At 41.1% G+C, this 23,615-nt stretch overlaps 1 protein-coding gene across 3 annotated transcripts; it reads left to right on the forward strand.

Moving 5' to 3' along the window:
* Nucleotides 1-99: 99 nt before the first annotated feature.
* Nucleotides 100-23,201, forward strand: LOC117947883 (fibulin-2-like). Of its 3 annotated transcripts, XM_034877234.1 has the most exons (17): nt 100-188; nt 2,341-3,805; nt 9,558-9,672; nt 10,115-10,244; nt 11,799-12,000; nt 12,589-12,807; nt 13,527-13,637; nt 14,191-14,292; nt 15,092-15,223; nt 18,121-18,258; nt 19,040-19,180; nt 19,461-19,589; nt 20,192-20,317; nt 20,736-20,852; nt 20,939-21,067; nt 21,477-21,600; nt 22,015-22,372. In XM_034877234.1, the coding sequence occupies exons 2-17, from the start codon at nt 2,452-2,454 to the stop codon at nt 22,370-22,372; spliced, it is 3,627 nt and encodes a 1,208-aa protein (XP_034733125.1). In that variant the 5' UTR covers nt 100-188; nt 2,341-2,451. The 3 variants fall into 3 exon arrangements, with proteins under 3 accessions (XP_034733125.1, XP_034733127.1, XP_034733126.1); XM_034877236.1 differs by lacking the exon at nt 18,121-18,258 and having other exon boundaries at nt 22,015-23,201; XM_034877235.1 differs by lacking the exon at nt 100-188 and having other exon boundaries at nt 2,452-3,805; nt 22,015-23,201.
* Nucleotides 23,202-23,615: the final 414 nt, after the last annotated feature.

Here is a 23,615-nt window from a genome sequence, read left to right on the forward strand (position 1 = left end):
TGATTGTAATCCAGTAAGGGAAAATACTTTCAAAAGAGTTGGAAGTAATTCTATGGAAGTTTGTCCCGCCCCGAAAAAAAAGGTAGCGAGGGCGCTCCCAGCCAGTCTCTCAAGTCGGAGTCAGGACATAAACTTTACGCACCAGTTCCTTCAGGAGCAAAACGGCACTGCATGGTCATAGATGCAAGGTAGGCAACGTGATTTTTATGGATAAAAACAATCGATGTCAATGCACGATTTGTTACCTATATTGAGCATTGTATTCCATTGGACATGTGAACATATAGGGACAACTATTTAGATTATACGTTCTGTGATCAATGCTGTCATGTTTTAAAACTCTGTGATTTTTACTAGGGAGATACTTTCTTGCCTGCATGATTGACATGATTTCATTTCAAGTCCAAAGGTTAAAGTCGCCTCAGTAACACGCTGAGAAATCATTAAGTGGTTTACCACAAAAGCTGTTGAAGTCCCCGTTTCGACAGCGAGTGGTCACTTTCACATTTCACACTCATTCTTTAATTCGTTGGATTGACGTTTCAGCGTATTCGCTCGAGTGAAAACAATGTTTACGCGCGGGTCAGTGCGCGGCAAGGATAAAGGTACTTTTTTGGCTACTGTGATGGCAAGACACACTGTCGCAGTTTGAAATGTTTTGTGGGACATATTCCCCGAACCGATATCTGAACAAACAGCCCAACAGACTACTTGTCATTCACAGAAAGCATGAAGGTCTTTAAAGGTACAACCAGCGAGAGTTTTCTCTGAGTCCATCAGATTTAATTATCACCAAGTGGCCTTTTACCCTGCGTTACATTTTCCCGTTACATTGAATGTTGTAGACAAACATAGAGAGTTCCAGTGTCTTTAGGGCTGAGTTCAACACACACCATGGCAGTGGGCCATGCAAGATCTGGTAAAATGATTTAGTACACCAGCAAACAAAAACATCATTGATTGTCTAAACAGAGCTGTAGTTCACTTTGTGTTGTTCTGTAGCTTTGCATGCTGTGAAGAAAGACAGAGCTACAGATGTTATGTTTATTTTGATGAACTCCACAGTAGATCTTTGGGAATTCTGCTATATTTGATTTTATCAATTCCTACAGAAGCACTGCCTGTTTTTGCTCACAGTTGTTTGAATTAGATTCCTCAATATCTACAATATCAGTGCACAGTCAAGCAGATGCACTTGAAATAACCAGATTCCAACATGTCTTTTTTATTTTCTAAAAAGATTATAAGTAGCAGCTACGTTCTTGTACTGTATGTTGCAGCAGGAGCTCCATACTGTAGGCTGGTAAGAAAAAGTAAACTGTAAACATCTTCTATCTTTTGCTCTCTGTAGCTGCTCCTCTTGTGGTGGGAAACCCTTCCAAGGACAGGCAGTTTGGAGAAAATGGGATGACAAGATTGTGGAAAGAGCACAACTGAAATTGGTTTCAATAATTTCATTTCCGGAAATGTCTTAAGACGAGTTTGTCATGCAGACCATTTTTGATTTTATCTCTATTTATGAACCTTTTTTTGCCTGAAGTGTCACATAAGTCTTTTGCGTTTGGCACAAAAGCAAGCAGTGAGGAAAAACAGGAAAAGTAAAATAGAAAACACCTGGTTCTCAATGTGCTTGCTGATTTGAAGTCACATCACTTACTCACAGACTCAAGCCTGTCACATTCTGACTCTGGCTCTGTACAGTTGGTGCATAAAAAGAAGCTTGCTCTTGCTACTTTGCTGTCACTATCGCTGGTGTGTCACTGTATCCCCGCAAGAGCACGGTGTGCATGCTCCACCAGCTATTATAGGCAGAAATGAACAATGGACTCAAATGACTGTACAGTATTTTCACAACATCCCCGCCATATTTGGGGAAGCAAAACCTTTTATGAGAATACACTAACATATGCTGCACATAGATAAACTCAGATAAGCAAGTCTCAACACAATTAGAACACAGATTTTGTATGGCAGACTATAATATTGTCATAGAAGGGAGGTCTTGTTATTTCAGCAATGTTTTTTTCAACAACTGGCAATTTTTGTTGGGTTATTGTTGTACATATTTCCCTCAGTCAATCTTACCCTTGGCAAAATTTCCACAATCAAATATAAACCTCAGCTTTCATCCCCTGTGGTGCCCAGAGAGTAGGCATGGAAGAAAAAAAACATTAGGCAGGTGGCCATATTAAAGCAGACTGGTTTTTAAGTTAAAGCATGTTTTTGGTAATAACTGTGAAAACAAACCAAAAAATAATGTGACACTGATTTTTTATCAAGCTGAATGCAAGCTAACATTTGTACTGTAAATATATCATTAACTTCTGTTTACTTTCACAGGCTATAAGACACACCATTCCTTATCATCTGGGAAAAAATCGAGCCTGAGGAGAACCTTACTCTGAAGAACTGACTTACATTTTTTATTTATTTTTTGTACTTTTATGCAAAATGAACACTCAGAGGGCGACCTTGTTTTTATGTTGGGTGATGCTGTGCATGGACACCTGTCTAAGCCAGAGAGACTGCACAGGTGTGGACTGTCCTGTTCTGCAAAGCTGTATTGAAACGGTTTTAGAGAAGGGTGCCTGCTGTCCCACCTGTAGACAAAAGGGCTGCACCTGTGAGGGTTACCAGTATTATGACTGCATCCAAGCAGGCTTCCGGAAGGGGAAAGTCCCAGAGGGGGAAGCTTACTTTGTTGATTTTGGAAGCACTGAATGCTCCTGTCCCCAAGGAGGAGGGAAGATAAGCTGTCATTTCATTCCGTGTCCGGAAATCCCCCCCAACTGCATTGATATTTCACAACCTGCAGATGGGTGTCCGCAATGTGGTCGGATTGGCTGTACCCATGGCAACAAGAAGTACGAGGCGGGACACTCCTTTCAGATGGACAATTGTCAGGTTTGCCACTGTCCAAATGATGGTGGGAGGTTAATGTGTTCACCTGTCCCTGGTTGTGACATTCGTAGTTCTAATAAGCCCATCTGGGCTACGACCACTGAGAACAACAACCCTTTCAGAGACTTGAGCAGCCATGATGACAACCGACAAACCAGACCTGTGGAACCATTTTCCAAGCTGGCAGTGGGAAACACTTTACCACTGTATAAGCAGGACACACCCAGTTTTGGCACAGGGGATTATGACTACACACTGGCAGGCCCAAAATCCTCCACGATCCAAGATCTGGCCCAACCACTGGAATCTACTACACTACCACCAACTTATCCAGAATCAAGCTCCAATTCCTTCAGCTCCCATGATGACAGGAGACATGAGCTGAGGGAGACACAAAAAAGCTCTGTTTCAGAAAGGAACAGTGAGGCTGAGGTCACACATAGCACGGATCCAACCACTACAGAGGCTCAGAGCGAAACATCAACATCGCTAACAACAACCACACAGGGAGTGACCACAGAGAACCACAGGCCGCAGCAGGAAGTATCTGAAAGAACCATTAGACTTAACAGTGGCAGAAACAGAGTGGCACAGGACAGTTTAAAAGACACAGCATACAGCGACCGTGCAAACCATGGGGCCAGGCACTTTGGCCATCACAAATTTACTCAAGGCGGTCGCACAGGGATTAATGGCGGCTTCCAGTCTGTTGGCCACAAGGAACAAGAATCAGTGGAGCGCAGGCAGACGCTCGGTAGAGAGGAGGAGACCTCATACCCCTCAATACAATTCAGTCCCACCAGCAGATCTCCAGTCAGGAGGAGAGAGGATGGAGAGCAGCCTCAAAGACAACCCCAAACCTTCTCCAACCAGAGGTCTCAGGATGTGGAGGGAGACGTCGAAGGTACGTTTTTAAGTAACTTTTTTATGATCAGTACCCTAACTCTTCTTGTTGAACAAAGTGATTGAAAGCAGCTGAATTGAAAATAAATCTGAAACATTAAATGTTTTGATTCATACATCTAAAAACATCACAGTGTGATGATTTTATAGCACATCAATGACGATGTTGGGCCGTTTCATCCTCCGACATCTTCCTTTTTCCTTCTCTCACATCTTGTCTTTTGAAGAGGATTTCTTACGCACTCTGTGAACCTTAACCCGAGCTGGCAGTGGTCCAGGAAAAACAATTGTTTGTGAAACGTCTGTTTTCCCTGGATTGAATATATCAACCTAACCATTCAAGATGAGAGAATGCTATATTTATTTCTTTAGAGGTTTGTAAATAAGGAATAAAACTAAGCATAGCGCCACATTGACATTATTATGCTTCTTATATATCTGATAAATCCTTCAAGAGCACTTGAAATTGGAATTTCTCTCCCTACCATGCTCTGCTGAGAGCTCTGGGATTCTTCATGTGATTATCAGCATGTTCTCAACCAGATCAGCCCAATCAGATCAACTTCAGGCCCCAGGAGGAAAAGTAGATGAGGATGTGATTACTGGGATGTCTTGAAGATGAGTTAAACTGCACTGGAAAACATGAGAAAAACAACTTGTCTTTTTCCAAAATATGATGTTTGGTTGCAGATAAAATATAGATTCATAACATCTAATAATCTAACACAATGTCATATAATAATAATCCAATTTTATGCATTTATTTAAGTGTTAATGATTTATAAACTTCCTGCCGAGGAAAACCTAATTACATCATAGTTCCCCATACTTTATGGCATAATGTATTATATTATAAGACTTCCCTATGAAGTGGGTGAATTAAATTATGAAGGTGTGAAATTGATGAGCCTTCTCATTTCATCCCTACTGAATTAATGACTGAATTACTAAAGGAATTGGTTCAAGACACTGAGAAATCCTTCTCATTATGGGTATGGGGTCCATGCAAACCCCCATCCGGAGGTGTGTAGTTAACCTACTTTACAATACTATGATTTGTGTTGAGACCTGTCAGGACTTTTCTTTCCTTTTCAGCACCTGGCCTCCATAGGTATGTGTAGAATATGCTGAATGTATCTGTAAGGTGTTACTGTCAAATTCATTTACCAGCGCGACCAGAGAACATAGGAACTGGACTAGTTTGGTGCTGTTTGCCATGACACTTTTAGGGAGGGCTACAGACTGAGGTCAACTCTGGGTAAAATGTAAAATTTTGTGTGAAACGTCTGTTAGCCAACTCCTTTATTTATTCTGCGGGAAAAACAGTTAATGGTTTAGACAGATTTTCCACAATGTCCATAATTCCATTAGGATAACGTTGAACTATTCAGTTGTGAATTAAGGCTTCATGGAAGAGAGTTCGAGTTGAAAGGGTATTTTTTTTCTCCTGGGATAAGGAGCTCAAAGTAACTGGTTTGGATAGTAAGTTTGTAGGATGGAATGACACTGTGCATGTATACTGGGGAAGGTCATTGGACTAAGGGGAGGTCTCCAGAGCGCTGACATGTTAAAACACAGACAGGAAAAACCCAGCTGATAAGGGCCTTGACTAATGCCTGTTATCAATGCCATTAGCAGAAGATGCCAAAGTTATTTGGAGAGGAAAAGAGGAAGCATGTATAAGAGAACACAACCATTATTCTTTAAACATAAATACCTTGCCTTTGCAGTGAAACCCAAGATAAATGTTTTTTTTCTTTCAATCAATTACTCCTGCACATGTGCCCTCTCTCTTTCCAACCAGAAGCTGTGTGTGCTCAGAAGGGGGATGGGTCTGTTCAGGCTTTTTGATGCTAAGCTCGACCTGGTATAGGATTACTTGGGGGTTGTACCTGTGAGCGGCATAATACCCATGTGATGAATGAGGCCACTGTTGTGGCTTGATTGCCAGACGCTACTCACTACTCCCTCATGAGCCGGTGTGATTAGCTGTCTCCCGTGAGGCTGCTGGTTTCCAAATCTTCCCAGTAATCACCTCATCTGAAGCACACCTTCAGATATTCTCCACACGGTAACCTTCCCTCCTGCACCAACCTTAAAACTGAACTAAACTAGAAGAATGGTAGACATTATAAATGAGTGAAACTGAAGCATAAAAATCATTTGAGGTGAGTTGGAGTTACTGAAGAAGTGTTGTTTTTTGTCACAACATGCTGCATATGGGAGTGGGCTGAGTAGATGTGTAATTTTCCTCAGGATGAAAAGAAGGGTGGATTCCAGAGCTGGCTGTGTGAGAGTTCATTCCTACTGTACCATTAACTGTGAACATAAATTTACAGAAGATAGCTCACTCTGGTTAATCTAGGGTCCCTTCCAGGTCATTTCCAGGAATTCTGGCATATCTCCCACCCCCAACATGTCCATATTAAAAAAAAGACGCCTGATCCACATGTCACCCATGCTTATAAATAAAAAAACATCTGCTCCAAATGAAGGAAATCACTCATTAAAGAGACCCACTTCATAAGTAGAGAGTGATTGGTGATAAATTGCAACGCAATAACAGATCTGCCTCTTGTACCATCTGTATTTATGTTTTTAACAAACAAGCAGCTGTACACAGATCTTTCAGACTTACAATACAAGCATGTTTTCTCCTTTCATATGAAATCTTACATTCATATGTATGCCTAATTAACATGAACATGACCTCTAATGCAGAAAATAGTTGCTTTTAATTGGGCTTGTAAAATTAGCCAATTAGGTAATATTATTCCTTTATTTATTTTTTTCCATCAGGTCCAAAATTAGAATTTGGATGGATTTCTTCTAGCAAGAAATAGGCAAATTCCTTTGTTCTGGTTTGAGAACACATTTGTATATATAACGCAATGGGAAACAGGTTCAGATTACAAGACTGTGGAGAATATTTTGGTCCGAGAAGTACAGTGGAATACACTTAACCAATTTAATATGCAAAAATAATCTCTAATGCTGATATGGCCTTGCAGAAACTTTACAAAACATCATGACTGCATGCACACTGGAGAGTGTAAGGACATGTGTGGCATACTTAGGAAACACAAGCTATAAATCACAGTAATTCAATGCACCATTAGTGATAAATTCTGCCAGTATATTTTAGCTTTTCATTCAGGTTATCTAACCACAAAGAGGTGTAATTGGATTGAAGGTTACTGTTTAAAACCATCAAAGACTAAGGCAAGCCCTCGGGGCACTCAACTAAACCCTAACCCCGATTAAGACTACACCATGATGAATCACATGAATGTTGGCTCACAATCTCAGGGAGATTAAGACATAAAATGTCAATAATTAAAACCTGAATTGGCCGTTTTGGAAATGAAGTCATAGCGACAGCAGGAGAGCCCTTCCTGCTATGTCACATCCAGCTGTTGTTGGACAGTGATTATGTGTTTCTAAAAGACACGATATCTCTGCAAGTACTCATGTTGAAGGTGAGAAGAACATTATGTCACTCCCTTCTGAGCTCAAGCCAGGCCTTCACACACACACACACAGACACACACACACACACACACACACACACACACACAAACACACATACACAAACACGGACATTCTTTTTTGTTCAACCACATGAGTTTGTATGTCATGGACCATTGGCATGTACTGTTATTCATGTTGTCGGTCATGTTCTCTTCAGCCCATGTGTATTATAAATCACTGCCAAGTCCACAAAAGAAGACACATGAGCCTTGATATGTGGCAGTGCACTATGACACCTCCAGACATGTTGAGAGTTGCCCTTTTTGGTTGTTATTCTAGCTTCATATTTTTCAAAGGGTGTGATGTCACCAGTTTTGGATTTGGACAAGGAAGCATCTGGTGTTAATGCTAGTCTAATGGAAATACATAATTACAGGCCTGGGACAAAGAGAAGCTCCTGGGCCAGCTTCACGTGTGTATTTTAGATTCCCATTGTGCAAGCACAATGAATCAACTTGGCTAATTATTGCACAACTGAATGGAACAAGTTGTGATATAGTCTTAATTAAAAGGTCTGTCAAAGAGACAGATATAAATAGTTCATCATTGTCTTCATCCCCAGTAGTTATTTTGGTGAAACAGTCTCCCTTTAAAGTCATTTGATCTACTTAACCCTTTGTTAACACGGTGATAAACTGTATGTATTTTAACTCTGTATACATCACACATTTTGGATAGACACATGGAGCAAATTTGTGCAATGTTCATGACGGGTGATTTCACCTGGAGAAAATGAATAGGAGGCAGAAAAAGGAGGATGAATAATTATGTTCTTTGTCTTTTAATATACATTCACTCAGGTTCAAAGGGACTTGTTTAACTGCATGGCTGACACAGATACTGTAGTTATGTATCAAAGTGGCATCATGTCTTTCAAGGTTTGAATTGTCTTCTTTCTAAACCTTTAAATTATGCCGCTGCAACAGTCTCTAGCTCGACTCTAAATAATTGGCTTGGTCTGTATAGGTAATGTATAGGTAAGTCAAGGAGAGGTATTTCAACAATAATAAAGTGGATGCGGAAGATGAAGTTTCAGAATGTCCTTAGGCACTCTGATGTCTTTGCTGAGCTATTTTCAACTGCCATAATAGTTTTGCTTGGGCTCTCCTCTGTGTGACGCATGCCATAATTTAAGGCTTACGTTGGAACAAACCATGCCGTGAGAAATACATTTTAGGATACATTTTTTATCAGACATTCATGGTCCCCATAGGTTGGACCCCAATGACTTTGGTGTTCCACAGACTTTTTTTCTCTAGCTCCGCCTGCTCAGCAGGTTCACGTTTTTTGGTTTTGAAAATAGATGGTTTAATAATGAAAAATTTTGAATGGATTGGCAATAAATCTGGCAAACACATTATTACTCTCCACAGGATCAACTGAAATCACTTGTATGAACATCTGATTTTATACAGTGCCCTAATCAGGTTAAAATTCTAATTTAATACTTTGTTTTTTGACCAAATAACCTATGAACAACTTATGTCTCAGCTATACTTTGCATTAAATGCTAGTTAGCAAATGTTATGCAAAACTGAGATGGTGAACATGGGAATCAGGTGAAACATTACCTGCTCCTGTGGTGGCCAGTGTCAACACATAAATACTCAATGTCAAAAAAATATTGTGGTTGGTGTATATCCAGAGAGGAAAATTTATTGACCTGTTGACTGTTAAGACATGCAGGTCATGAGTTCCATCTCTATAGCACTGGAGCCAAAAATCAAAGCTGGAATGCGCTGCCCTGTTATTGAAGGAACACACATACATTTTTCCTGTTAACTGGATAATGTGTTTTGCTCTGTCTCCTCCCTGACCCTGTTTGCTGATAATGCTAATATGTTACTCTTTCACTCTGCTCCAGCTCTGATTTGCCAGTATGTAACAAAAAAGACCATTTTAATCTGAAGTTAATGTTAGAGAGTTTTAGGTGACAGACTTCTCCCTGCCAATGAAAGTTAGAGCAGTCGAGAAAAAACACACGTTGTACTTGCTATTTTCAGCTCTAAGTGTATTTCTGAGACAAGTGTTCCTCCAAAGATGAAATCCAGTTGCACTTCAGATATCCCCTAACCAGATTGGTATAGCATCTGACTGATGGGATTCTAAGATGGAAAATGTTAACCATCCTCTTCCAGCTGAATTCACATATCATTCCTCTAAAATGCTGGCTGCGCTGAGTGGGATAAACCTGGAACTGAGTTTTTTGTGTTTCATTATAGTGTCTGCCAAAGAGCTGGTGAGGACCTGCTGCGAGACAGGGGAGAAATGGTCTTCAGCTAATGGTCACTGTGACAACATGGAGCAACCCACAAAAGATAGGCACTCCATCTGCTGGTAAGGCCATTATTAAACGCCCACTCACATTATTTAGTTTAATTCTCTGAACTAAAAACAAAATAACGTAAATCATCTCAAATTGTCTTCTGTAGAAACGTAATTGACTGTTTATCTACTTCATTTGACTTATTATTAAGTTGAACTCGGAAAAGATCCGTAAAGTGACATATTGTTCATATCTTGTTATTATGGAGTGTTTTCTTACAAGATCAATGACATTTAAGTTCATTTTTCTTTGGAAACACTGAATCGTCCTCAGAGCTTTGACCAGTAAATTATTAAGGTTTCAATTCAATGTGTAGAAACTTGAAAACAGTTCGGTCAGCTCTGTAGTAGTCATGGGAAGAACTGCCAACCCACTCATTGTTGCTGTAGAACCTCAGTTGCAGTCCATCACTTGAAAAAGCAGTCCTTTCTCCTTTGTGCTTTTCTCTGCCAGGACTGCCCAACAACAGTGCTGCCGCGGTTCCCTGAGAGAAAGTCGGTGTTTGGCTGGATTGAATGCAGCCAAAGCAGGAAATATGTGTCAAGAGGATGTCAGCGATAAATGTGGGATTGATTTCTACAAGGCAAGCATTCATGACCAGAGACCCCACAAAGAGCAAACAAAGTTCACTGGGTTCACAGTTAAACCTAATCAAATTTTTTAATTTCAAATTAAGCCCAATGCGGTCTGAATTAACAATTGATGCATGCATTAGTCACAGTAGACTTGAAAGCAGCTGTAGATGGGAATAGTTTGAATCCAGTGAGAGTCTCTCTGCTGTGTTAAAGCAACTTAATTCTAGATATCTCCTATGAGTATTACTGCTGTGGTGCCAGTTCCCTGGTATTCAGTTACCTTATTTAATTTAGCCAAAATGATTTATGGCCAATCATGTCTGAAGATTACCACAGTCCTAAATCTTTACTGTACCTTCAAAGCAAGACCTCAGGAATTGGAAATGTGAGCTGTCAATTGTTTGGCCTCTCTGAAATTGTGGAAACATAGCATGGTGATTGATATGCTAAAACAGTAGCAGCGGTAGACCAGACCTGAGGCTATTATGGTGGTCAATAAGGGTCAAGTCGCGGTGACTGTGTAACTCTATCGTGTTTGCCAAGATTCCCAAAGCAATTCATTTCAATCTGACCTTGGTGTTGAAGGATACCTCACCTGCTCTGTGCACGGCGCATAGGCCCTAGAGCAGCATGGGGGGCAATTATCAACTCCATGCTGCAGCAGTACAGCTGTTAGATATTGGTTGTCACCACCTTTCTATAGGACTCCTGTAGATTTAGTAATATTATGCTCTCTACAACCACAGTACATCAGAGTGGTCATTGCTTTAGTTTTATGTTTCACTCTGCACCCATGCAGTCTAAGTGGTAATCTTGTTACTGAGAGCTGTAGGGGAAACTGTGAGAGACTGGGAGCAAGGGGAGAGTCCCCCCACATTCATGCCGGTCCTATCAAAGTTCATTTCAACAAGATTAAGATTCTACAGCTAGAGTCCATAGGGTAAGCCTCCAACAGTCCACAGAAACACAGTGGTGGTCCAATGGGCTAAATGCAGAATAACACGTGCCTAATGCATAATTCATAATTTATAAAGCAAGTAATGTTACCCTGTTCACCATCTTAGTTTAACATGACAGCATGCTACCATTTGCAACTAACCACTAACAACAGAGTACAGCTGAGAATGTTGGGAATGGTGTTAGGTCAGAAACTAAAGTATTGAACAAATTTAAAATGTGCCCTTATGATGGCGATAAAAGAAAAGTTAAGATGTGATTATTATTATGTTAATTCATCCTTAGTAGCAAATGGCATTAGAATGATTATGTGAAATCAAATCAGATGAATATGTCATAGTGGCTTGTGAAAACAAGTTGGGATCAGTCAGTAATCCTCTGCAACCATCATATCAGTAAAATTTGTTATCGTTCTATAGTCTTGACCAGTGTGGTGGACCGTCAGACTGGTATTTCCATCCTTAAAGTCGTGTTACTAGCATCCCTAAAAACTGTGCAGGTACATAATGGACCGATGAGTGTAGCCTTCTTAATTAAATGTACAGCAGCTACTCTAAAGAGCTAAATGACACATGCTGTAAGTGGACTGACTGTGTGCCCTGCAGGAGTGCTGTGGCTGCTGCTCTCTGGGGCTGCAATTCCACCGTGAGGGGCATCGCTGCGAAGCCCACCAGTACCTGGGTTTCCACTGCAGACATGCCTTTCTAACCTGCTGCAAGGGGGAGGAGAGTACGCCTGGGAATCAAGACGGCTGGCACACTGTCAGGGAGAGGCCCGCTCTGAACTCCACTCCACAACCAATAAAAGGTACTGTCAACAAATATTTGTAAATCCATCGCATGATCCATAGGGAGGCGATGATGAGTGGGGCCTTTGATAAACACCAGCCCACTGCTAGGGAGAAGTATCAAATACATACCCAAGACAATCCATTTTCTTTAAAAGGGAGCATTGTAGTAAGATTCCACAACCCTGCTGAAAAATGTTGCGCCTCATTGGCCTCCCAGAACAAAGTATAGCAGCCCAGGTCACCTCTGTGCTGTAATTTTAGGAGATATAGCGCCTACCTGCCTGCCTGCCTGGCAATGCATTATATCCCTTTTTAGTAAAACCACTATGTTGTTGGTAGTAACTCATTTAGGGTATTAATGTGGTAATGTGGCAGTTGTTAGTGCTGTGTATGTATCCCTGCAGAAATAAACATTACAATAAAACTAACAAGGAAATACATTCTCTCATAGTAGTTTTGGCCATTGTGTCTTTTCTGTATTTGTTATAATTGGTGTTTTCCTCTTGGGAAAGTTACATAACTATGTTAAGAGTTTGATGCAGTTTTTCATATCATGCAGCTGAACTGCTTGTGAGAACCATAGCCACTCTCTCCGTGTGCCGTAGTGTCTGACAGCCCGTACCCTAAAGAGGCCTTCTCCATTGGTGAGGAGCGGGATGGGGAGAATGCAGTGGAGGGTCCTGTTGAGGTGGAGGACATGGACGAGTGCCTGATATACGAGGGCAACATCTGCCACCACAGATGTGTCAACACGCCAGGCTCTTACCGGTGTGAGTGCCTCCCTGGATATGTGCTGCAAGACGACGCTTTCACTTGTGCACAAGGTAAAGACCACCAACCATATCACACAGTGCCAGCAGCCATTTCCAGTGATGTTAGTACACCGTACAGTGACTCTCTGTGCCAGCTGTTCTTTGAATTAAGATTTACAGTCTGTATTCCTGTAAAGAAGAGCCTATTTGTTGTAATTTGTCTACGCTTTCACAGTGTATTATTTTCCTGGTGTGTTTGAGTTCCTTCCTGTCTGCAAGCCCTGATATAGCCTAATAATAGGTGTTTGAATCACATCCCTTTCCTGGACTGACAGCAATGCTGAATTTATCACATCTCTGCTGTTGTCCAAGGGCTTTTTAGCTGAAGAAAATAAACATGTTTACTATTTGTAAATATTTTTTTGCACATGCTGAAGGTCCTCTCAAGTCCTTTCAGGTAATGTTGTGTGAAGTGTTCCAGACTTTAATCAACAGTGGATTTCACTAACGCAATCCTGTCTCAACAGGATACTAATGCCAGAGCTCTCAGCAAATTACAGTGAGGGATGGGGCTCACTAATAAAACCAACTGTTTGTCTGAAGGCAATGTTTTTTCCTGTCTCACCTTCACTGCTATTACAGCTTTCATCTGTAGCTTCTGGCCTCATATCGTTAGATGAAGATGTGAGAGTTACACAAGGTGTAAGCCTCCGCAGTAGATTGAGAGGTGGAATTCTTGATTACAGTGTAATTCATCACTTCTGTGATGGGGATTATTCATGTTTCTGCAGAGACGGTGGACGAGGAGAACAGACTGAAGGAGGATGACAGAGCGGCCGTGGAGCCCACTCCACCGCTTCCGCCCCCCACCCACCCCCCTGTCCCAGTCAACCCCTGTGAAGGTTAGAACATGTACAGCTTAATGAGGGGAGAGGGAGCTACAGGCCTGACAGCCCACAACGAGCGCTTTCATTCTTCGCTTATGACTTAATGGGAGACTGGAACACTCATTTTGATGAAGTTGAACATGTTAACAGGAGAAGCCAGCTTGTAGGCAGCTCTAGATTGATATGGTTATTATGTCAAACTTATGAAACGTAATTGTGCTGTAAACGTCAAACACAAGCGGTGAGATTGTATCAAAGGTTAGTTTGTTTTCAGCATCAGCCACTCATTCTCACAAGTTCTCCATATTATAATCTGTGCAGGGTCACATTTTGCTTGTCTTGTTTGGTTTCCATGACACCAGGGTGGAGGTCTACCACACTGTGGGCCAAAAGTAGGAAATACAATATGACTATGTCAGGGATCAACCTGGAAAAAGGGAAATATAAATGATGTTTTGTTTCCCACCCAGAGCCTATATGATCTCATCTATTTCACCCTAAATACTGTTGTATGGACTCGTAGAACAGTATATTTCATTTAAAACTCACTATACAGTATTATTTTCAGGAAACAGCCCATGTGAGCAACACTGCACCTCAGTGGGCGGAAGGCCTCAATGCTCCTGTTTCTCAGGATTCTCTCTTATGGCCGATGGACGCTCTTGTGAGGGTAAGGAACTAAAAATTAGGGATGTTTAATTATTATTATATATGGAAATTTTGTGCAATCACAGAAGTGAAAAATGGCTTGCTATTTCAGCCCCCGTTTCAGTTGTGTTTTTCAGAGTTTCTTGGGAAGACTGTCTGCAACTGACTTTTCTTTTTCTCTAATCAGCGCCTCTAGATGTGCAGAGGAGATACGGCCCTAATCCCCTTCACTCTCAAAAACACACTGTGATGCACACAAAAAAATATATTTATATAAAAAATTGGGAGCCCTTGTTTTCATCTTGATCTTAAACTGGGTCTCTACCAGAGGGATGATAACTATTCATGCATTATCACGATATATCTTACCAACTACATCCCATATGTGCCTTTATTTCCACTCGGAATGGTGGCTAACTGTGTTTTATCATGAGCTTGATCAGCTACTGCTCTCCCTGGGGATAAATCTAAGTTAAGCCATTATCGCTGGTCTGTCTCCTGCTTGACAGCCACAATCAGTGACACAGACAGAAGCTCAGTATGGTGACACATATCTCATTGTGTGGATGTTACTTTATACCCAATGGCCCTGCCCCTAATCTCTCTTCCAGAGAAGGGTCCAACCAGTCTCTCCAATCTGTGTTTAACTGCTGACAGCAGACACACACAGACCACGACTCAGTACTTTTGTACATCTCCTTATCCGCTTTTTCTAAGCATATTCATCCAGCATCTTCTACTGTGCACTATTCATTATTTATTCTCTTTCTTCACACTGACACATCATTTGTCATTTTTTTCTTTTTGTTTTTAACATTCAGACATAAATGAGTGTTTGTCCACAAGCGCCTGCCAGCTGAATGAGCGCTGCGTGAATACTGCAGGGAATTATATCTGTCAGAGACTGATCACCTGTCCCCCGGGATACCAGATCAGCAACGACATTTGTGAAGGTACACCTCACCTTATTAGAATCTAAATATTTACTTTCACTCACTGTGAACATTTTGTTAATACCAGCAGGAGAGCATTTGTATAACTGCATGTTCACAATGTAAGGAAAGCACATTGTTCAGTAACACAATCACTTTGACCACCCCCGAGAGTAAGTATTAAAAGGAGATTTTTTTTTTTTTATTCTTCACATCCAGTGATTTTAATGAGGAACACATGTGAGTACACAGACAAGAGGGAATGATATACAATGTTACTCCAGAAAAAATATTTCCATAGTATTTGCTTGCTGTTAACTCCTAGTATGAAGAGCTGGCTTGTCTTTGTGGGTAGCACCCAACTTTGCAATTGGGAGATGCAATTGTAAACCTCCCAATACGTCTTATTATTTCCATGCACCATAAATTGAGCCTGTCTCGAACATAAAGCAGCTGCAGTGTTCAGGAAGAGGGACTCCTAAGAGGGGTTTTAGATGTGCTATTAGTGCTGTTCGCCACTGCAGATGGGTTTCTGTAAACTCTGAAAAGGGGACTCAGCTAATCCGCAGCTTCATGTGAACTTAAATAATATTCAACCAGGCAAAATGAGCATTTAAAGCAACACTATGGGAACGTTTCCTGCTTCGGCCTCCCTACGGGTTGAAAGCAAAATTGCCACATTTTGTTTCAATGGAACTACATTTCAGATACACAATCTGGCAATCTTTTATAGTGCGGTTATAGCCGGTACAGGGCCGTAAAGCAAATGCAGAAGTGCTGCTCACCCTGTTAGGAGTTGATGAACCACTAAAACGATTTTTGAAACATTATTTTAAGGTACAAAAAGTTGTCTAGTGTTGCTTTAACAAGAAAGTATGTTGAAAGGTAAACCTTCGAAGAGCTGCCACTTTGGGCCATCATCATACAGAGTGCAGAGTGAAAAGCTGCACTACCTATTCCCTATTCATGGCTTACTAAGAGACTGTAATGAAACACTCCTTTTTCCTCCTCTCACAAATGAAGTAAAGTAACCCATCAAGGAGAAACTGAATTGCGTCGCTATCTTTTCTCTAAACAAAATGCTACTCAGATAAGACATGAATTAATTGTGCAATCTTGGATCAATATCCACTGTTTTCCTATAGTAGTTTTAGTAGTTTTGTGCCATAAATGACACCCTTTCTTTTCTTTCGGTGTCATAGGAGATGTTGAAGAGTAAAAATTTAGACTTTTTCACAGATTTTCTAGTAGCTAATGCGGCATGCATTTCTACAGTGCAGATTTGCCAAAATGTACACAATATTAGATAAAAAAGATGGCTCTGGTGTGACCTACAGCTAACACAGTAATTTATGCTGACAAAACACTTACTGCCACATTATTCAAAGCATGGTGGGTGGATTAGGGCCAAAACATATTAATCATGACTTTATGAAAATAGGAGTTTTTGATGTTTTGTACAATCAGTGGATTTTCTGACGTAGTACTAAAGCAGATAATGTCCCGTTATTTTTGCAATTATATCCCAGCAACACCAATAATCTATGCATTCATATTTAATTCATGATCAAATGGGGGGAAAAAACTTTGGAAATAGAGGCAAACAAGACCAATGCCATGCTAGCAGCTCTGTGAAGCTGTACTTATGCCAATAGCATATCTTGGTAATGCTTTTCAACAGAGGAATCGCAAATCCCTGCAATTTCATTGCAATCCATCCAATAGTTGTTTGGATATTTAAATCTGGGAGGCAGTGGTCCAACCAACAGACTGGCATAGCTCTGCATAGAGCCAGCCCATTAGCCTGGCTAAAACTCCCAAATGCTAAACCCATTAAAAGTTGTGTAAAGCTTTTCTATTCATAAAAAGAAATCTGTGCACATGCTTGGTATCTTGATATTATTTCAACTCAGCTCATTCTGGAAAGGTGAAAACTGTTTAAAAAGCACAGGGTAAAAATTTCACTAGGAGATCATAGCCAATCCCTCACACATTCATCCAGCTTTGTAGCTTTTCTCTGTCTCCATCGGTGTCAGGCTCACTCAGCTTCTGCAGACTCTGCCAGGCTTGTGACAGGAGCAAGGTGGTCAATCACAGTCTGTTGTTTAGAGACCTAACCAATCTCAGCAGGGTTGCTTGCCAGGGCTGTTTTAGGCCTCGCTACAGCACTGCAAGCATGCTTGGAAATGTAAGACACTCATGCATTATACACAAACACACACACATACACACACACACACACACACACACACACACACACACACACACACTTTGTGTTCCTCTGTGCTTTAGTTCGTACTATGGCAACAGACGTGGAAGGCTGATTGACAGGAGGTGAATTGCTCAGTACACCGGTGTAAGAGAGCTCTTGGGGAACAAGCAGCAATGTTTATTTACACACTGAAGAGGACTTTCAATGCATGTGACTTCTGCTGGTTTGACTCATTAGATGTATTCATCTAGCTGAAAAATTAAACTGCCATTCATGCCATTGTGGTTGTTATTCATTTAAAGTCAATTTTATTTATTGTATCAAATCCTAAGAGTTATCTTAAGACCCTTTACAGATGGAGTAAGTCTAGAACACACTATAATTTACAATTACAAAGACCCAACAGTACTAAGTGATTAGTATAGATACATTTTCTTATAATACAATACGTTTACTCTTGATTATCTTATGGAGTAGTGACAGGGAAAGCATTTTGATAGATGTAAAGCAGTACAAATGAGCGCCTGCCATTTAACCACAGTGCCATCTAGTGGTTATCTTTGGCATTATATGTATATCTCCTTTAACATGCGTTAACTGTAGTTCACACATTTATTAGATTGAAACTACTTTTGATTTGTATTTTCTTTTGCAATCAATCATTCATTCAGTCCTCATTAGTTTATGTATTAATTGTCTTCCTTAGATATTAACGAGTGTGTGCAGCAGAGCCATAACTGTGGGTTTGGCTTTGAGTGTGTGAACACCGAGGGCTCGTTTAGGTGCAACCCTAAACCTCGATGTCATGGGGGCTTTATCCAGGACGTACAGGGCAACTGTATAGGTAAGGATAATAACTTTTTCTTACAGAGATTATTATAAACTTGCTAATATCCAGTACAGCAAGGTTTCTGCAAAATGTATGGAGATTTTCATTCAATTACACATATGTACAGTATTTCTGGGTTTATTTGTGCTAATAGATGAAATAAACTGACATTTGTTAGGGGGGAAACAAGTGAATGAATGTGTGGCACTGTATTACGGTTAGATGTTATATTGCAAGCAAACAAGGGATTTAGATAACACAATTGAGTGAATCAGGCCAGGTACAAAATTTCCCCACAGGTGAATCATAGTCTATGCAGACACATGGTTGTACGCCATGCAGGTGAATCAGTACGGCTTCAGTGACAGAGGGGTTAAATGCCACACAGACAGGAGATCAGACAGGTTGCTGTTAGGGGCTGCAGAGGGGTGGATAAAAGCCAATCCTCTGTCCTCCTCCAGTACAAACTGATGCTTTGGAATTAGCCCCCAGGGGCAGGAACTGGGGCATGTCGAGGCAGCCGACGCCCCTGTGAAAGGATTGTAAAAGAAATGCTCTGAGAAATGATAAAACTTGGAAAGTGTCAGACACACATATACACACACACACACACACACACACACACACACATACACAGACACACACACACTCAGAGTTGTGTGATGTGTGTTTGCTTTGATATCACGCAGCGTGGCTAAGAGTCTCTCATGCCCTGCCTTTGTGCCTTTGGGCCTTCATTCTTCTTCTGTCTTTCTTTAAACTTATCTCCCTCCCTCTGTATCTCTCTCGGTAACAGACATTGATGAGTGTGGCGCTTCATCCCAGCCATGTAGCCTGGCATTTAACTGCATCAACACGGTGGGATCCTACATTTGCCAGAGGAAGATAATATGTAGCCGTGGCTATCATGCCAGTCCTGATGGATCCAGATGTGTTGGTATGATTTGAAGTTGTCCCACATGAAGAATGTGTAATGTGAGGGTTTCATATACAGACTTGAGGACATAGATGTGATTCAGGCAAGAGAGGTTGAATTACTGGTAATGGCGTTATTTTTTGCAATGTTTTTTCATTGCAGCAAAGAATAAACAAAATGTCACGTACTAAGGACATAGTCAAAAAACGAACAACAACCAATAACATCCATTCATGGCAGCTGAATGTAATTTTATTGATTTCCTCATCCCATTACCATGTATGTGTTCCTTGCACTGTAGATGTGGACGAGTGTCAGGGCAGTCTGCATCAATGTGGAGAGGGTCAGCTGTGCCACAATCTGCCTGGTTCCTATCGTTGTGAATGCCAGACGGGCTATCAGTACGACTCATTCAGGAGGATGTGTGTAGGTATGTTGTCAACCAGATGCACATGCTACATATTGCACATTACAAACAAGTTTTAAGAGAAAGAAAAGTTTTGTATATTTAGCCTTTGCGCCCCTGTCTCTCAGATCCATTCTCACTCTGTTCTCTTCTTCGATTCCTTTTCACCTTTCACTTTCGCACTACTGTACAGCCCCCCCACTTCTATGTCTGCCTACTCTACTGCTCCTTTTTATTATTCTGCGGTGGGAGAGCTGCTGCTTTTTCCCAGGCTCTGTTGCGGGCTCCTGCAGTAGCCAGTGGGCCGATCACATCTCCTGCTTCAGAGGACTCTGTTCTACCCCTGCTGCGGCTGCCGCTGCTCCCTCTCTTTGTGCTTCACTGTGTTGTGACTCTCATAATAATATACTCAGCTCAAGTGTTTAGACTATCAGCAGGCAGCTGGTCCCCTCACATCACACACCCATTGACATGCACTCAAACACGCACAGGCATGCACACGTATGTACGGTCGTGCTGCGCGACAAGCATGCTCGGTTGCACACGGGCCCTTGCACACATGGGTGCAAACATGCATATGCAATACACACTCACAGAGGTATGATGACACTGCTTCTTCCTCTCAGATGTAAATGAGTGTTGGCGCTACCCAGGCCGCCTGTGTGCCCAGACGTGTGAGAACACCCCAGGCTCCTATGAATGCTCGTGTACCTCTGGTTTCCGCTTATCCGGCGATGGGAAGAACTGTGAAGGTGTGTATGTATTAATGCCTGCCTGCCTGAGTGTGAGAGAGCATGTGCATCCATGTGTACGTGTTGGTGCATGTGGCTGTATGGTTTTTTGAATCTACTCATGAAAATATGTCTGTGTGTGCATGTGCCAGGCTTGTGTGCGTGTGTGTGCGTGCGTGCGTGTGTATGTGTGTGTGTGTGCGTGCATGAACAGTGCTGATTCCTAGATTAAGCTGATATAAAAGCTGGCCACTGTACAGCATATTGCTAAGGAGGGATGAGGGTGAGGGGGACATCATGCCATGCCTTAAAGCACAAACCAGTAAAAACATGATTGGCTTAATAACAACATTGTGTTTATATGTTAGGATAAAAAACATTGAAAACCCTTTGATCAAATACATTTTGACAGTAATGAGCTCTAACCTCTAATCTCCAGATGTGAATGAGTGTTTGGCCAGCCCATGCAGTCAGGAGTGTGCCAACATCTATGGTTCCTACCAGTGCTACTGCAGACAGGGCTACTACCTCAGGGAGGATGGGCACACCTGTGAAGGTAGAGCACACTCTTGTACACAAAACATACGTTTGGGCAAGTTTATGAATCAATTTCACATGATTTACTCCCTCCTTGTCATCCAGACATTGACGAATGCTCCCAGAGCATTGGCCATCTGTGTACCTATAAGTGTATGAACGTTCCAGGCAGTTACCAGTGTGCTTGTCCTGAATATGGGTACACCATGTCTCCAAACGGACGCTCTTGCAGAGGTGAATACCCCTCGAAAAACGAAACCAACAAAATGCATGCACACTGTACTGTAGCTGCGTTGTTACAAGGGTACCGCATTGACTTCTGCTCTGAAATAGATTTTAAAAGTGGCTTTGCACCCATTTAACTTTACACAGAGTGTATAGTAATGGTTATGCTCAGATATACATAATTGGTACTTTTACAGTGGCTTGGTAATTACACAGACTGTAAAACTTTATTGGCCAAAACTCTTGTCTTGCTAATTAGATTTTTTTACTTGAGCAGTTTTTCACCACACAAGCACTAGATTTTGTCTTACATGTTTCTGCAATAAAGCTTTTCCTCTAAGTTCAGTCGTGCTGTGACTAATGTGTTTCCTCATCTCCAGGCAGTAAACCAGCCCTTGTCTATTCTGTGTGTTTTTAGATATTGATGAGTGTGCCACGGGGGCCCATAACTGCTCTCTAGCTGAGACCTGCTACAACATCCAAGGAGGGTACCGCTGCCTTTCTCTCGACTGTCCACCAAACTACCGCAAAGTGTCTGACACGTAAGTGATAAAAATCTGTGAAAACCCATACCAATGTTTAATATGACGCCTCATTTATCTTTCATGAGGTTGACATTATTTTGTTATTTTGATACATGTGAGAATGTATGAAGGATCATTTATTTTGGAGTTTTCCTTTTAAAACAAGAAGAGGGAGGGGAGTAAAACGACAAGGAAAGTTTATTTAAAGTGGATCACGACATGTCAGAAAGCAGCGTTATTTGACATTAATCAGTTTAAATGTTGGTAAATCTGCTTAATCCATGTATTTCTTTTTTGGCCTTATCACTCTTTTTGGAAGTACTTGATTTTACTTTCTTTATAAGACAACAAATCTTGCACTTTGAATTACATTGTTGTTGGAAAGTACTCAAATAAAGTTGCCTCACCTTGCCTTCCCTGTGTCTGCTGTAGGCGCTGTGAGCGGATCAGCTGTCCCAACTACCTGGAGTGTCAAAACTCTCCTCTGAGAATCACCTCCTACTACCTCAGCTTCCAGTCCAACATTGTCATCCCTGCTCAGATCTTCCGCATCGGACCCTCCCCCGCCTACTCTGGGGACAACGTTATCGTCAGCATCACCCAGGGGAACGAGGAAAACTACTTCAGCACCCGGAAGCTGAATGCCTACACGGGCGCTGTGTACTTAAATCGACAGGTCGAGGGTCCGAGGGATTTCTTAATCAATGTGGAGATGAAGCTTTGGAGACAGGGGACATTTACCACTTTCCAGGCCAAGATCTTTGTCTTTGTCACAGCCAACTCACTCTAACAGTTAGAGGTGTGCTGTGTGGCCACTATGGACCTTTTATCATTATCAGTATTTACTATTTAACAATGTCATAAAGTATACCACTGTCTGCTGCGATTGAGTAGTTACTCTTCCAGTTGATGTTAGTATTAAAACATTGCTGTAGGAGTAGTAAAATATTCAGAAAGAAACTGCATGCTTTGTGTTAGTTTCTGTTTTCACTGCAATTGCCTAAAACTCTGTAATATCACATTTCTTTCATTGCAACATAACCTTGAATTGCTATTGTACACGTCATTAATTTCCAGTGCTCTAAAGACCCATGCAAAACGCATTCTTATTTTACGAAATACCACCAAAATGAAAAAAAATCTTTTCACTGATTTGTTTGAATACAAATTGGATTAACAGTAGAATCCCCATCACCCTTTCCCTCCACACATATTCAACATCAGCCCTGTTTTGATTTTCTTAACCAGATGTGAGTAAAGAATACGACTGATAACACACAACCTCTAGCTTCAGCCCAGCTCCTTTTTTCATACTGAGAGACTTGTATCCCAGTGTTTTACTCATATCCTCCATTATCAGATGATGATGTGTAGTTTGATAGCCCTGTGGTGAAAGCAGAAGAAACTGTTTAGTTTCCATTACAGTGCCTAAACGATTGTTCTCTTGTCTTTTACTCCGCGCTGCTGTTTTTATGTTGTCTTTGAAGTATTTTATATGATAAAATTTTATGTTACTTTATATGGTGTATTTTTGTATCCCTGTAATAGACACTTTATGGATGGATGTATCATAGTTTTTATCCTAGATTTATAAGTTGCAAAGTATTTTAGTAAAACATTAAAAAAAACACCAATGTGGTTTGGTGAGTTTTGGCAAATTTTATTTATTAAGAAGAATAATGTTTACAATTTTTATTCAAAAGATTTTTTTTTTTTTTAAGATCTTCTTTAGGCCCTTATTTCCACAGGACAGGTGAAGACATGAAAGGGGGCAATGACATCCAGCAATGGGTTGCAGATTGGAGTTGAACCCGTGGGCGCAGCATCAAGGATTATATCTCTACTTATGTGCACCTGCTCTACCAACTGAGCTAACTGGGCCACATATTCAACAGACTTTAATCATGCACTCATTCTTGCTCATACTCTGTATATAGCAACACATTGAATTCCTCAGTGAAGTTGTTAAAGTATTTAATCCATTCTTGTCAGGGCATGCCACACAATATCCATGCCTATTTACATACCTGTTC

This window comes from Etheostoma cragini, chromosome 7 (genome assembly GCF_013103735.1).
Source record: "Etheostoma cragini isolate CJK2018 chromosome 7, CSU_Ecrag_1.0, whole genome shotgun sequence".
NCBI lineage: Eukaryota > Metazoa > Chordata > Actinopteri > Perciformes > Percidae > Etheostoma > Etheostoma cragini.

Bases quoted from the DNA above. Each gene is read 5' to 3' on its own strand.
- LOC117947883 (XM_034877234.1), top strand. From the start codon at position 2,452: ATGAACACTCAGAGGGCGACCTTGTTTTTATGTTGGGTGATGCTGTGC. The intron at 3,806-9,557 runs GTACGTTTTTAA...GTTTCATTATAG, and splicing joins TGTGGAGGGAGACGTCGAAG to TGTCTGCCAAAGAGCTGGTG. The intron at 12,808-13,526 runs GTAAAGACCACC...ATGTTTCTGCAG, and splicing joins CGCTTTCACTTGTGCACAAG to AGACGGTGGACGAGGAGAAC.